This window comes from Dreissena polymorpha, chromosome 4 (assembly GCF_020536995.1).
Source record: "Dreissena polymorpha isolate Duluth1 chromosome 4, UMN_Dpol_1.0, whole genome shotgun sequence".
Classification (NCBI taxonomy): domain Eukaryota; kingdom Metazoa; phylum Mollusca; class Bivalvia; order Myida; family Dreissenidae; genus Dreissena; species Dreissena polymorpha.
The window spans coordinates 42,003,457-42,018,516 of NC_068358.1; the positions used below are offsets into that span (position 1 = coordinate 42,003,457).

Consider the following 15,060-nt stretch of genomic DNA (forward strand, 5'->3'; position numbering starts at 1 on the left):
AAGAACTTGAAAATTGTATTAAATGGTTAGTGGATAACAAACTGTCTTTACACCTTGGAAAAACTGAATGTATAGTGTTTGGTTCCAAAAGGAAATTATCTAAACTTCATAATTTTTATGTAAAATGTAATGATCACACTATTGTTTCCCAATCATCTGTTGAACACCTTGGTTCAATATTCGACACTGATCTTTCTGCTACATCTATTGTTAATAATATTATTAAAAAGGTGAACTCAAGAATAAGATTATTCAGGGGCGTAGCTAGCATTTTTTTAGCTGTAGGCCCGAATATGTTACATGAAAACATACATCTAAATGTGATAACAAGATAATAGTATAACCAGTGCTCTCTTATAATATATGCTAATTACTATTTGATCTCAAGACTATCGTCTCAAGTTAAAATGAATGATATTTTTATGTGTATTAATACCACCATTTTTGTACATTTGCCACCCATATATAGGACCCTATTGGAAATAAGTTGCAAAACTTTCATGGGACATCCTGTGGTATATATATCATGTCTTGATTTCAACATCTTGTAACTACTTGTTATTTCAGATCTCTGCTAAATACACTGACTAGTTACTTGTAACTGAATTTAACTGATTAACTTTGACTGTGATATTCAAAATGTGATATATCAATGCATTGTGATCCAAAACCTGTGATAATTGTTTTCCAATTGTTAAATGTTGTACATTTACTGTATTGTATGATCTGTACTTGTATGACATATATATACATAATGATAAGCATGAATAATTAAATATTTAGAAAAGTGTGACTGACACTGTTTCCAGACATATTACAGTTAAATTACTTCATGTCAGTAATGGCAGTCAGGGATGGAAAATATCTTTTTACAATTGTTGCCTTCACTGTCGACCATATTTAGTGTTTTTGTTTCCCATCTAAAGAGTACTGACCCAAAACCATGGGCATGCCTGTGATATGTATCTTAAAGTTTCTTAAAAGATAAATAATATAAATTTTAACAACACCACTGCTCAGTTTTAACATTTGCAAAACAGTATGTCTTATTTTGAGAAGCCATTCTGAATTGAGTTCATTTCCAAGGACAAAGTTATGCCTTAATATATTAATATTACCAAACTGAACATTGTTACACTGTCCCTAATTTTAATGGCACTGGATTGTTTAAGGCTTTGAAAAGCTAGTTGCCTGGCCGGGATAACAACATCTGGAATTAAAATGCCTAGGATAAAATATAAACAATATCTGCCAGAAGTACTGTAGGGTTGCCATCATCAAATGTAAAGAAAGAATCGTTTATAAGCAATCCTCGTATCTCACAAAATATAACGAAAACAGTCGATTTAATTTTTAAATTTACTCGATGTCAATACTATAAGTACTCCTATCAGTTACACGTATGTCAGTAATGGCATCTTTAAATTTTAACAAGTTTTTAAGTTCGTTGTGGGAATTCACAGATCTACATTAAATTATTACTTAAAGAATGTTAGCTTGAAAAAGACGAGCTAAAATACACGTTTAAATTTTTCCTTTTTACGAGGGGGCCGCCATCTTGTTTTCTAAAGTAGTTCCAAATCCAATATGACGACCGCCTACGTACATCAGAGAGACGGTGTGGTGTAGCCCACTGTCCGATGCGTTCAGATTGGACACCGTATATAAATATCACATGATCATCACGTGAGCAACAAAAATGTCGGCCCAAACGTCGTTTTATAGTTTGTTGTTTGTTACGTTGTTTGCCTTCGTTATTTCTAATAGGAAGGTAATATGTGTGTTTTTCTGTAGGAGAATAAGAAGCATTTACGTAGAAAATTTAATAAAATAATATAATGGAAATAGTTCTCCATGATCACGACAAAGGTTCAATTGGTTAGTTCATTTTGGCTAAATAATTAAATTGGTCGTTTTCAATTACTATCCTGAAACACACTTACACAGTCTTCTCGCGTTACTGAAGGAAAACTCTGTAAATCATGTGTATTCAATTTAATCAGGACTAAGATGATTGTCGTGATCTGGTGAGCGTAATTTGAAAGACTTGTTAATAGCTGAATGTATATCTTACACATGACATGGCATTTTCAATGGAATGTATTGTATGCTTTTTCTAAACATGGAATTTAAACATGAGACATTTTGCTTGTCATGTTATATTGATTGAAATAAATTTGAGTTATAATAATCATTAGACACTTCTGTCTTGTATTATTTTTTTTAGAAATTGGGGTACTATCCCAAAAAAATTGCGAGTCTACAGTACACTCCATGCGTTTTCCCCAATTTCCCTCCATACTCCACGGACAGTATCTCTGAGGGAGATTAAGAAAATTTCTCGATACACGGCCTTTGCATGATTTGGGACTCCGCGTTGAACGATCGGCAAAATTGATAAGCCTACGTGGCGGCCCTCTGCGTTGGCAACGCGGGGGAAACTCAGTGTTTAACGAGATAACCATCAATTTAACTTTGTTTGACTTCCTGATTTTCAAATAAAATTACATTTATTACAAGTACATATATATATTTATTTATATATATATAATATACAATTTAAAAAAAAACAACCAAGATAGATCGATCCCCACGTGGTTGTAGAAGTAGTTGTATAGAAAACTCGTTGATTTACAACAAACAAAACGTCGTCTTTAAACTGATACTTACCAATTAATATAATCACAGTTTGCAACATTGTTTTTATTTTGATAATTTAAGTTTTCATTTAAGCAGGTGTTTTTTCTATACTGAACATGTAAACAAATGACCAAGGACCCTAAAAGTCTCGCAAATCTGTGTGAATTGACAGTTTGACGTTATCAAAGGAAAGCCGCTTCATGTCTGAAGGCATAACTTACTCAAGTAAACATGTTCAACGAATGCATAAGAAATAGTTTTAATTGTCGGAACAAAGTCAATGCTCTGCTCACTAAAGCATTTATCATTCTTTGTAGGTAGGTTATTCCATTGATTGCTAAAAGAAGGTGGTAACTATTGAGTTGATAGTTGCATTGAATATTCACAGTTGTATTCTAGTTGCGTCGACATTCAAAACAATGTTTTACCAGTAATAATGGACCAAATCGGCAGAGTGACATTCACACATGTTAATCCCTTTTGTCAAAGCACCACAGACAGCAGTCTACACAATAGGTCAGTAGACAAGCTTTGCGTGTTTTCATAACACCAAACACTTTATCCAGTTCCATCCAGATGTTCTCTTTAATCAGTATACAGTTACTGTTTCAATAATTACTGTAAATAAATACCGTAATGATAAAGATATTTGAATTGAAATTAATTTGGAGGAAATATACAATTATTTGTGATATAATTGTGTTAAATAATACCAAAGAAACTTTTAACCGAAATCAACAGAATTCAGTGTTCTCTGCACTACAAAGTTTGTATCAAAAAATCAATACACTCACGCTTTCCATGCATAAACCTTGAACTTGTACATTGCAGCATAATTTTTGCGCGCTTTTGTCGGGAAATATACATGTTGACTGTATATTGGAAGCATTTGTAAACGTCGTGTTAACATTAAAAATCGGAAGCATGTTTACAAACAATTATTCTCATTTGGAAATTAAACGGAACATTAATTTTGGTGTTATATGTGTTATGAATTAAATATTAATTTGTTAAAACGCTTTACGTGTCGTATATTCATTCATAATGTCGACGTACCTATGAATAAAAACATATATGAATTGTTTATACAATTATCTTTATTTTTATAAGCCAAGGTTTAAACAATTTTTAATAACAATGTTTTTCTTTTTTGGCATGCCCAGAAGCACACTGCTACTGCGGTGTTGCGCGGCGGTCGATGATAAGAACGGAAATTGTCTGCATTTACCGACTAGGCTTAAGTAATAAACGCCGCGGGTATTAGCGAACTCGGCGGAATGCCGGGTTTAACCTCGCTTTCAAACTCTGCGTAAACACTCGCTAGCAGGAAAAAACGCAGAGTGAGCGCGTTTTTTGGGGAAAACGCGTGGACTGTACTGTAAGAGTTAAGACCTACTGACGAAGTGTGAAATTCATTCCGGCACACTGATTTTTGTCAAAGTTATGGGCCTTGGACTTTGAAATTTAACTTTTTAATTGGAGGATTTTATAGACAACGCTTTCAGATATTGAGCTGATTTTTGGAATTTAAGTCCACCAAGATGATTTACGGATCAGTGCTTCCGTTGTCGTTCGCCAACTGTGGCAATGGGGAAATTTAGCAATTTCAGCCAATAAAATAATCGTCATAATTTGTTTAAATGTTTTACGTAATACTGCATTAAATTGCAAAATGTCCCTGTGGATTACATCCGGTATCTGATCAGGATTTTATCGTTGTCAGAGTACACCGTAGGAACCAATTAGTGTGTTAGGTATAACGAAGCAAACCAACTGTTGCAAAACACCAGACTTTTGTGACTGATAATGACATGGTGTTATTCATGCCTGACTGGTTAATCACTATTCGCATCTTAAGTGCCTGGGGGCTATGTTTCTCGAAAATCGTTAAGTGAAATCGCATAGTAAATTAATGAAAAGACTAATTTTGTCTTGGGTTTTTGAAATTATAGTTTTTAAGTTTTAAGTATCAAGGCTATTGCTTTCAAACTTCAAATACTTTCATGCTATCATAAGGTTACTGTACCTGGCAAGTTGAATTTTACCTTGACCTTTGAATGACCTTGACTCTCAAGGTCAAATTATTAAATTTTGCTAAAAATGCCATTACTTCTTTATTTATGATTAGATTTGATTGATACTTTGACAAAACTACTCTTACCTGACATACCACAATAGACTCCACCCAAACCACCCCCCGTGCCCTTTCTTCCCTCCCCCCCCCCGAATCCCCCCCCCCCTATTTTTTTTTTTAAGATCATCTCACAAATGACCACCACAACCCTCACACTATACCATACCCCCCCCCCCCCCCGGATCCCCCCCCTAATTTTTTTTTTTTAAAGATCATCTCACAAATGACCACCACACCCTCACACTATATTATACCCCCCCCCTCCCGAATCCCCCCCCCCCCCCCCCCGAATCCCCCCCCCCTAATTTTTTTTTTTAAAGATCATCTCACAAATGACTATAACCTCACACTATACTATACCTCCACCCCACCCCCCCCCCCCCCAAATTATTTTTTTTGAAACGGTTAAAAAACACAAATATTTATTTTTATTATTTTATGTTTGAAATACCGTCCAACCATCGCACCCAAGAATACCCCCCCCTCCCCCCCACCCCCGAATTCCCCCCCCCACCTAAATTTTGTTTTTTGTTTTTAAGATCATCTCACAAATGACCACCACACCCTCACACTATACTATACCCCCCACCCACCCCCACCCCAATTTTTTTTGTTTTGAAACGGTTAAAAAACACAAATATTTATTTTTATTATTTTATGTTTGAAATACCGTCCAACCATCGCACCCAAGAATACCCCCCCCCCTCCCCCCCAATTTTTTTTTTTTTTTTAAGATCATCTCACAAATGACTCCCACTGTCCACCACACCCTCACACTATACCCCCCACACCCCCCCTCCCACCACCCCACCCCCAATTTTATTTTTTGAAACGGTTAAAAAACACAAATATTTATTTTTATTATTTTATGTTTGAAATACCGTCCAACCATCGCACCCAAGAATCCCCCCCCCCCCCCCCCCCCCCCCGATTTTTTTTATGCATTTTTTTTGCATTTTTGGAAGATAATGTAATAAATGTCCATGCCCCCACACTATACACCCTTCTTCACTCCACCCCTCCCTCCTTTGTGATTGAAAATGAGAGTCCCTTCACCTTTAAAAAGAAAATAGATGAGCGGTCTGCACCCGCAAGGGGTGCTCTTGTTTCTTTTTAAGATCATCTAATAAATGACCACCACACCCTCACACTATACCCCCCCCCCCCCCCAAAAAAAAATATTATTTTTTATTTATTTTTATTATTTTATTTTTGAAATACCGTCCAACCATCCTACCCAAAAATACCCGCCCCCCCCCCCCACCCAAAAAATAATAAAATAATATTTTTGCATTTTTGGAAGATAATGTAATAAATGACCACACCCCCACACTTTACACCCCTCTCCACTCCACCCCTCCCTCCTTTGGGATTGAAATTGAGATAGGTCCCTTCAACTTTAAAAAGAAAAATAGATAAGCGGTCTGCACCCGCAAGGCGGTGCTCTTGTTTGCTTCAGTTATGGGCCTTTTTTCTTTTTCTTTCAAAGCGCAATGGGGCATTGTGTTTTACAAATCCAGCTCTTGTTTGTTTATGATTAACTTGAGCCAACGTATTTTGTTCACATCTTTGATGTGCATCTTATTCTGTATTTTTTTAGATGGACATTATTATGTTAAATATGCATTAATTTTGTGATCTGTTTTTATTATTCAGGTAACTACAGAAATAAAGAAATGTGATTACTACAACGACACAAGATGTGATAACTTGAGCATAGCTCATATATCAGCAGAAGGGGATTCAGATGCACTCCATTATTTGGTGACCTCATTGGGTAAGAAAGAAGTTTTAGAATCACTCGCAAGCCCTTTCATGGTCATGTTGGGAAAAATGCAATTTTGTCAAAAATGTGTATTCTTAACCTTTACATGCTCTCGTTTGCTTGCATCAAACTCAGATTTAGTGTTTGGTCATACCATACATGTCTCAATTGACAATTTATTACTGTTAACATGTTCAGCAAAACTTTTGCTATTTAAATATACGTTCAATATTCTTCGAATACTAATATTGGTACTACTTTTACATTTCTATAGATTAAAAGACCTTTTAGATTGTGATTATGCTCTCATTTGGTGAGAGGCATTAAACATGGCACTTGCTTGTCAGTCCGTAAGTATGTGTGTAAATTGGTACATATGTCAAGAAGCTTGTGTTTTGAACTTCTCTTTTATTACTTCTAGTAGTCACAAACTTCTCAGGGATATACATGTATCTCAGAAATTATATAAGAAGAAGGTGCCACCCACAAGAACCATAACCCTTCACCTTCTTAAATAAGAATTATTGTCCTATGTTGTTTTTGTATGATGTATCTTTTCAGGGCTATATATTCTCCGATATGATACACGTGTCCAACATGAAACTTTATGGGTGTAATGATTATCAGATACTTTTTTAAATAAAAGCAGTTGCCCTTTGATAGTTTAGTATTCAACAATTCTACCATACATCAACGTCATCAAGGGATAAGCACCCATCCCTAAACAGTATATATTTGCTTTTGATGTGGGTTGTCATCATAACGCAGCAATTTGGCTACTACTTTGTTTGCTTAGTGCCATCCTAGACTAGGTCGCTCTCACTTATGATCTTGCAGTTGAATGACCTGGTAAAGAAATGAATGATGGCCACGAAGATTTTAGCCAGAATGATGGCCGTTTTCCATCATAGAATATTAAGTTGCCTGAAGCTCGTGTTTTCAAATTCTCTTTGATAGCTTGGTGGATCTCCCTCAACTTTCACAGTTTCATAATAAACATGGGTATATGATTGTAAATAAAGGAATTCGGACTGCAACAATGTTTTGGCAGAATTATGGTCCTTTGTCTGTTTTACCATTTTGGAATATATAGTCCCGAAACTTTTTTGTTTACAAATTTTCTTGAACTTCTTGCTGGATCTTGCTGAAACTTTCACAGTTGGATGACTTAAATTAATAGATGATGCTCAGTTGCATTATCCGAATGGATATTAAATAATTATAAGTCACTGATTCTACTCCTTTAATTTGACTTTTCAGCATTATTCCTTTATCAAAACAATTGAAAATATCCGTAAACTACATTTTTATGTCTTTTGACAGCACAATTTAAATAACAAAGTAAATGTTTTTAAACGTCAAATGACGTTGTACATAATGACGTCATAAATGACGTTATATAAAATGGCGCCAAAAATCTAAAAAATTCGCCAAAAATGAAATGACTTAAAAAACTTACATATTACATATCTCAATCTTATATCAATGTGTGTTTTAAATACAGTGTATTAAATAAATTGATATTTTACAAAAAACAATACATCATCATATATAATTATAATTTAACTTAACTTTGTATCATTAAACAAATAGATGATGGTAAAGAAAGAAATTTCGGCTGCAACAATCTTTGGAAAAATAATTGCACTTTGTCTGTTTTTCCACAGGGATGCCTACTGTGCTAGTGGCGAAGACTGATCCAGGTGCTGATGTGACTATTGATTGGGAGAAGTTACTGTCGCAGAATGACACTGTCCGAAAAAATGCTATCACAATTACGAAAAAGAAGTACTCGTTTTCTGTGATGTTTACAAAGGTGACTGTCATAAGTGTTTGTAAATAACATGGGTCAGTTATTAGTTCAGCCATGTGCTTGGTCACCATGCTATGGGGACTTTCTGTGTCATCATCAACAATGTGATCAGAGCTCCAGAATGTATAGGATTTTGTCTAAAGGGTATTTTACTCCCTGATATTATTGTTAATTGTATTTTACTCCTTTACTTAGCCATAAAGGGTATTTAGGAATAATATTGAGGGGTATTTGCGATTATCATAAAAAAATGACATAGTACATGGCGTGTTTAATCTAGATATATTCATATTTGTTCAATGGCTGTAACAATTAGATCGCCTATAATTATTTTCATAATACTAGAAGGATCATTGAGAACTATCTCTCTTGAAATATTTTAATATAGAAACACTTCCTGCCGGAGCCGCTGTTTTCTTATAACGTCCTTTTTTTGCACCTAGAGCACGATGTGCCGCCATTTTGATTACAAGGTTCTTTTGATTTGACTTACTTTTGATTCAAAGGTTAACTTACACTAAAAACTCAACTGGATTATTGGTTAAACCGGTTAAGCACTTTAATCGATTAAATACGTACCAAGATTTGTATTGCGTAATTTTACTTACTGGTCCGATTTTAAAAGTGTTTTTTTTATTTTTCAATTCATAAATACGCAGATATGCATCCAATCTGGAGTTCTGAATGTTATATAACATGGTTAAGACTTTATTTAAATGTGATTTTGACCGTTTTTACTAGTTTTTGTTTGGTCATAAATTTGCTTTCCAGCCATTTTGTCAGTCATTCTAGTCATTAATTAAATGCTAACTTAATGATAAATTTTTGTCTAGCACCACCTTTGCTTACCGTATGTCAACAATTTGGTCCATTTTTACACAGTTGCTGCATATGGCCATTCTTGGTCAACTCATTCCACCTCACGTTAATCAAATTATTGTGTAAATCCTATCATTAAACAACACACGAATAATTGTAAGTTTGAAGTTATGGCATGATTATTAGGTCAGTTTTTCTCATGTTTTTGTAGCTGATAGATTACAATGACACAAAAGATACAGCTGACATGACCAAGTATGACGCCACTTCAACAGTCTGGAACATCTATGACTTGAAGGATTTCGTTTGGGCTAATCTATCCGAGGTGTCTGATACCGCAGATAACACTGTGACATTGAAAGCTTCATCATCATCAGTCATTAACCCGATCCCCTGGATGAACAATGGGACCTTCTCCATTAAGGTGCGTGTACATTACAGCTTTTACATTTGTAACAATTCATTCCAATACAATTATCTTAACCTCACAGAAACGCATTTTTACCTGTTTGAAGTTACTGACAAAAAAAGACCTTTAAAAAGAAATTCCAGTTTTAAAGCTTCAATCCTCTTAGATGTTGATGAGCAGCAAAAAGCAAAAAACAGAACAAGTTGCTATTAAGCTGTTCTGGTTTTATGCTGGTTGCATATAGCCATGTTAACTTTTTTTTCTTATTGGGAAATGATGAATAAAATAATGTTTCACACCTTGGCCATTCATTTTTCTCATAATTCATGGAACTTTCCCTTCAGCTGAATGCATTTGGATCTCATGGGAGAGAGGATCAGTTGCCACACATGCAATATAATGAGAACTTGACCCAGTTCGACCTGACCATCGACGACCTCGGGACCAACCTGGTCAACTCAAGGTTCGGAGTCGAGGTCCTCATCGTGGGGGAGAATAATGAGGCGATGATTGTCAACTCCACTAAGTCCATAGACGATGAATACTCACCGGGAGTTTTCTTGGTATGACTTTTCTTCTACTAAACTAAAATTCATGCCAGTTTTTTTGTCGAGTAACTGGATATCTGTTCTATCCAGTAATTAACCTTATTATGCCCCCCTTCAAAGAAGAGGGGGGGGTATATTGTTTTGCACATGTCGGTCCGTCCGTCGGTCCGTCCACCGAATGGTTTCCGGATTATAACTCAAGAACGCTTAGGCCTAGGATCATGAAACTTCATAGGTACATTGATCATGACTCGCAGATGACCCCTATTGATTTTGAGGTCACTAGGTCAAATGTCAAGGTCACGGTGACCCGATGTAGTAAAATGGTGTCCGGATGATAACTCAAGAACGCTTATGCCAAGGATCATGAAACTTCATAGGTACATTTATCATGACTCGCAGATGACCCTATTGATTTTCAGGTCACTAGGTCAAAAGTTCAAGGTCACTGTGACCCATAGTAGTAAAATGGTTTCTGGATGATAACTCAAGAACGCTTATGCCTAGGATCATCAAACTTCATAGGTACATGTACATTGATCATGAACTCGCAGATGACCCCTCTTGATTTTCAGGTCTCTAGGTCAAAGGTCAAGGTCACAGTGACTTGACACAGTAAAAAAGTTTCCGGATGATAACTCAAGAACGCTTACAACTAGGATCATGAAACTTCATATGTACATTGATCATGACGCGCAGATGACCCCTATTGATTTTCAGGTCACTAGGTCAAAGGTCAAGGTCACGGTGACCCAAAATAGTAAAATGGCTTCTGGATGATAACTCAAGAACGATTATGCCTAGGATCATGAAACTTTATAGGTACATTGATCATGACTCGCAGATAACCCCTATTGATTTTCAGGTCACTAGGTCAAAGGTCAAGGTCATGGTGACTCAACTTAGAAAAATGGTTTCCGGATGATAACTCAAGAACGCTTACGCCTAGGATCATGAAACTTCATAGGTTCATTGATCATGAACTCGCAGATGACCCCTCTTGATTTTCAGGTCTCTAGGTCAAAGATCAAGGTCACAGTGACTTGACACGGTAAAAAAGTTTCCGGATGATAACTCAAGAACGCTTACGACTAGGATCATGAAACTTCATAGGTACATTGATCATGACTCGCAGATGACCCCTATTGATTTTCAGGTCACTAGGTCAAAGGTCAAGGTCACAGTGCCAAAAAATGTATTCACACAATGGCTGCCACTACAATTGACAGCCCATATGGGGGGCATGCATGTTTTACAAACAGCCCTTGTTTTGTTTTTTTGTTCTTGTCTTTTTCATAAAAAAAATGTTCTGTTAACCACTTGCATTCTTTAGCTCCCCTATAACTATTCAGTGAATCACGCTCAAACTTCCACTATTGAATTACCTTAACGAGAAGATGATCTTTAGAAAGGACTTTGGGCTGCTACGGTTTTCTGCAGATTGATAACCCTATGTGTGACTGTGTGTTTTTCCACTATTTAATATATAATTGCCTGAACCTTTTTTTACTTCCGCTTTAATTAATAATTTTACAGTTGAATAATCTTACGTATAGATGCTTTTTAAGAAAGGAATGATTATGACAATTTTTTGTAGAGTTTTGGCCCTGTTATAAGTTTTTTCATTATGGAATATTTAATCCAAAAATGTTGTGTTTTCAAATCCTTTTTAAATACTGAGTAGATTATTCTCACACTTAAACAGTTGAGCTACCTTAATTTGTAGATCATTGTAAAGAAATTAATTTTGATTGAGAGGAATTTTGGCAGAATTTGTCTGTATTAAAAATATGATATACATATATACTATAGTCCCAAAAATTGCGGTTTTAACTTCTCTTAAACTATCATTTCTGGAAAAAGTCTATTAAATGTTCATTAATAATAATGGCCTTTTGTTTTTATGTCTACTGTTGAATATTTGATTGATTTGTCCAAATATGTGTTGTGGCCTCAGTGTCTGTCACACATTTTAAGTTCAATTAAAATCAAGTATAAATAAAACTCGGTGATTATTCTCTCTTTTTTTCAATTGTTCTAATTGACATAAAAAAATTAGTAATGCGGTTGTGTAAAATATTGTTGAGGCCTATGAAATGTTTATTTAAATAGCATAAATTAAAATGTGCAAATTACTTACAACTAAAATAATGAAATAAAATATTTATTTTTTAGGACTGTAAGTATCAATATTTGGTTAATTTTATGATTTGTAATATTAATATTTAATATTTATTTTTATTCATATGAAACACATAATATATGAAAACATATGTGCATGTCTGCAGATCTACAACTGGTACACAAGGCTCACAACTCTTGACACTGGGTTCCTGCAGTGGAAACCAGTCTGCTACCAGGCCCTGGCTCGCGCCCGTGACGCGGCTACTGGCATGAAGTATTACCAACTCCAGAATGCCTCGCAGTCCAATCAAGATGACCTGATGAACACCATTGCCTATGCTTACTTCACAGACATGGCGTCTACAAATATTAAAGCCCAGAATTTTTCCTTTGGAATTGGCAAAGATGGTGGCTACAATAAGGCAAAAGTTATAACATGGTATTTATTTTCTCCACAAAACTTCTTTATTGTTAATCAGAATAATATGTATTTGAATAATTGACAATCATTCTTCACTTGTCCAAGTAATAGAATTTGTATTTGTTTCTGGTAGTGTTAAGTACACTATACAGTAAAGAATATATGCCATGCAAACCAAGCGCTTTCCAATATAAAACTCATAAAGTATTTTTCACACACAAAAAATATTATTTCAGTGAAATAATAATATTTTTCTCCCCTTAAAATCGATTCCAATTTAGCATGCATTAAATTATTTGTGGTTGACCGAAATTCATTTAGATGATAGTGTATACTAGTATTTAATATGGCACCAAAAATAGAATATGAATTTTAAACTATACTTACCATGCTATATATCAGACTTTTTCAGTTAATAGTAATTCAAACTCTAAATATTGCAATTACAGTAAATCTTTATTAGACACCCATCTATGTGAGACTTGGTGTATGTATAAACTCTGAACATGTCCAGCTAGCTCATTATGGACTGCAAATCCTATGAGAGTATATTCACTTTCCCAGCCAGGCCACATTACTTGTGTGGGGATTGTTTATTTTACTTTTTCTTTCGCGATTCTCCCCCCACCGCTGCTTCAAGTTGTTCACTTGTCAGTTGCTAGAATAAATATAAAGTACTGGTGAAACATCTTGCACAGGAAAAAATTTAGTTTGTTAATTGATATGACTGAATTGCTGCTGGAAAGGGCAAAAAATCTGATTTAAAAAGACCAACAAATAATGAGCTGCTTGGTTTTGTTTGTGTAGGTCTGGGTCGATAGGCCACGGCAAGCCCCCAGAGGACTCGGTCTCGGTGGTTGTCCTCATTATCATCCTGGCAGGGCTGGGTGTGCCTGTACTCATCATCATTTTTGGTGGAGTCTACGTCTGCATCAAGAAGCGCAGGCGAAACACCGCCAGACAGCTGGTGTCTGTACAGAGCAATGGTTACCAGCCGTTGCATGGTGACCAGTAGGGACTGCAAAATCTAGTCACTTATGTAGATTGAAGCTCTAATGATTTTGATTTAACATCATGAGATTATTGTGTACAATAATTACTTAATAAGTTTTGGGACACTTCAAAAGAGATCATTCTTGTGCTTAAAAGTTTAGGTATACGAAAATATACCCAAAATATAGTGTCAAAAAATAAAAGACACAATGTTATTATAATGATTTAATTGACATTCAGAAATTCTTGTGTATTACATAACCTGACTGATGGCAATTGATATACTGTGCTGTGGACTTGATATTATTAAACTAAAATAGACTGTGGAAATTATTATTTCATTGATTGTATTAACTCATATGGCCATCAATTGCTTGTCACAAGTGTAAAATTCTTATTCAAATGTCCATACATCAATTGGTCAAAAAAGACAGTGTCCTTAACCTAAAAGTTTCAGAAAACTTAAAGTAATTACTCTTATATGTTCTTGATTATTGTAAGATTGATTATTTTATTTATTCTATTTCAATTACCATTCAAATGTTTTAGTGGTTGTTTTATAAGTGTTTTTTTATGCCCTTGGTAGGGTGGCATATAGCAGTTGAACTGTCCGTCAGTCAGTCAGTCTGGGCGTCTGTCCGAAAACTTTAACATGGGCCATAACTTTTGCAATATTGAAGATAGCGACTTGATATTTGGCAATCCCGCATGCATGTGTACATGTATCTCATGGAGCTGCACATTTTTAGTGGAAAAGGTCAAGGTCATTTTTCAAGGTCAAAGGTAAAAAAAAATTCAAGGGAAGTAACAAGCTTTAAAGGGAGATAATTTTTATTTATCATTTGGCAGGAACAGATCATTTTCACAAGGGAAGTAATATTTTTGAAAGGGATATAATTATAAAAAGAAATAAAATCAAAGCTCGCAGTAGGGGGCATTGTGTTTCTGACAAACACATCTCTTGTTTTCATTTTTATTTAGATATGTTACTGATGCTTATGGTCCCTTAATGATTGTTTTTGTTTCCTGTTTTTCACTTTATGCTCTGTACATTACGACTGAATGGTCCCGCACTTAACTGACTGATATATGTTATGCATGCCATGTAAGTTATAGATTTGGTCAATTTACTTCCTTGGCTAGTCTTATTGTGTTCTTAAATTCCAAAATATCAAACAGATTTTAATTCATTATAATTATGAGAAAATATTCACAAAGCCTTTAGTTTGATAGAAGCAGAAGAAACTTATTTTTTTTACAACATTTAGGCCAAGTAATTTCGTTAAGTTTTTTTAACATTTTGATTTTTCCTTTTATTTGCATTGTGTAAATTGATATTTTTACAAAAATGACTATTTAGCATTGTTGACATTTTTATTGCTGAAGACGTCAGA

The 15,060-nt window shown here is 35.0% G+C and overlaps 1 protein-coding gene across 1 annotated transcript; it reads left to right on the forward strand.

Annotated features, from left to right (window-relative positions):
• Positions 1–1,607: 1,607 nt before the first annotated feature.
• On the forward strand, positions 1,608–14,796 carry LOC127879251 (glycosylated lysosomal membrane protein-like). Its single transcript, XM_052426010.1, has 7 exons — positions 1,608–1,771; positions 6,431–6,551; positions 8,207–8,355; positions 9,383–9,595; positions 9,925–10,143; positions 12,417–12,691; positions 13,481–14,796. Exons 1-7 carry the CDS (start codon positions 1,700–1,702, stop codon positions 13,686–13,688), a joined length of 1,257 nt encoding a protein of 418 aa, XP_052281970.1. The 5' UTR covers positions 1,608–1,699; the 3' UTR covers positions 13,689–14,796.
• Positions 14,797–15,060: the final 264 nt, after the last annotated feature.

What these genes read in the sequence shown, in the direction of transcription:
- LOC127879251 (XM_052426010.1), top strand. Translation starts at nt 1,700, where the DNA reads ATGTCGGCCCAAACGTCGTTTTATAGTTTGTTGTTTGTTACGTTGTTT. An exon ending in TCGTTATTTCTAATAGGAAG is followed by an intron (nt 1,772 to 6,430) that starts GTAATATGTGTG and finishes TTTATTATTCAG; the next exon opens with GTAACTACAGAAATAAAGAA. An exon ending in ACTCACCGGGAGTTTTCTTG is followed by an intron (nt 10,144 to 12,416) that starts GTATGACTTTTC and finishes GCATGTCTGCAG; the next exon opens with ATCTACAACTGGTACACAAG.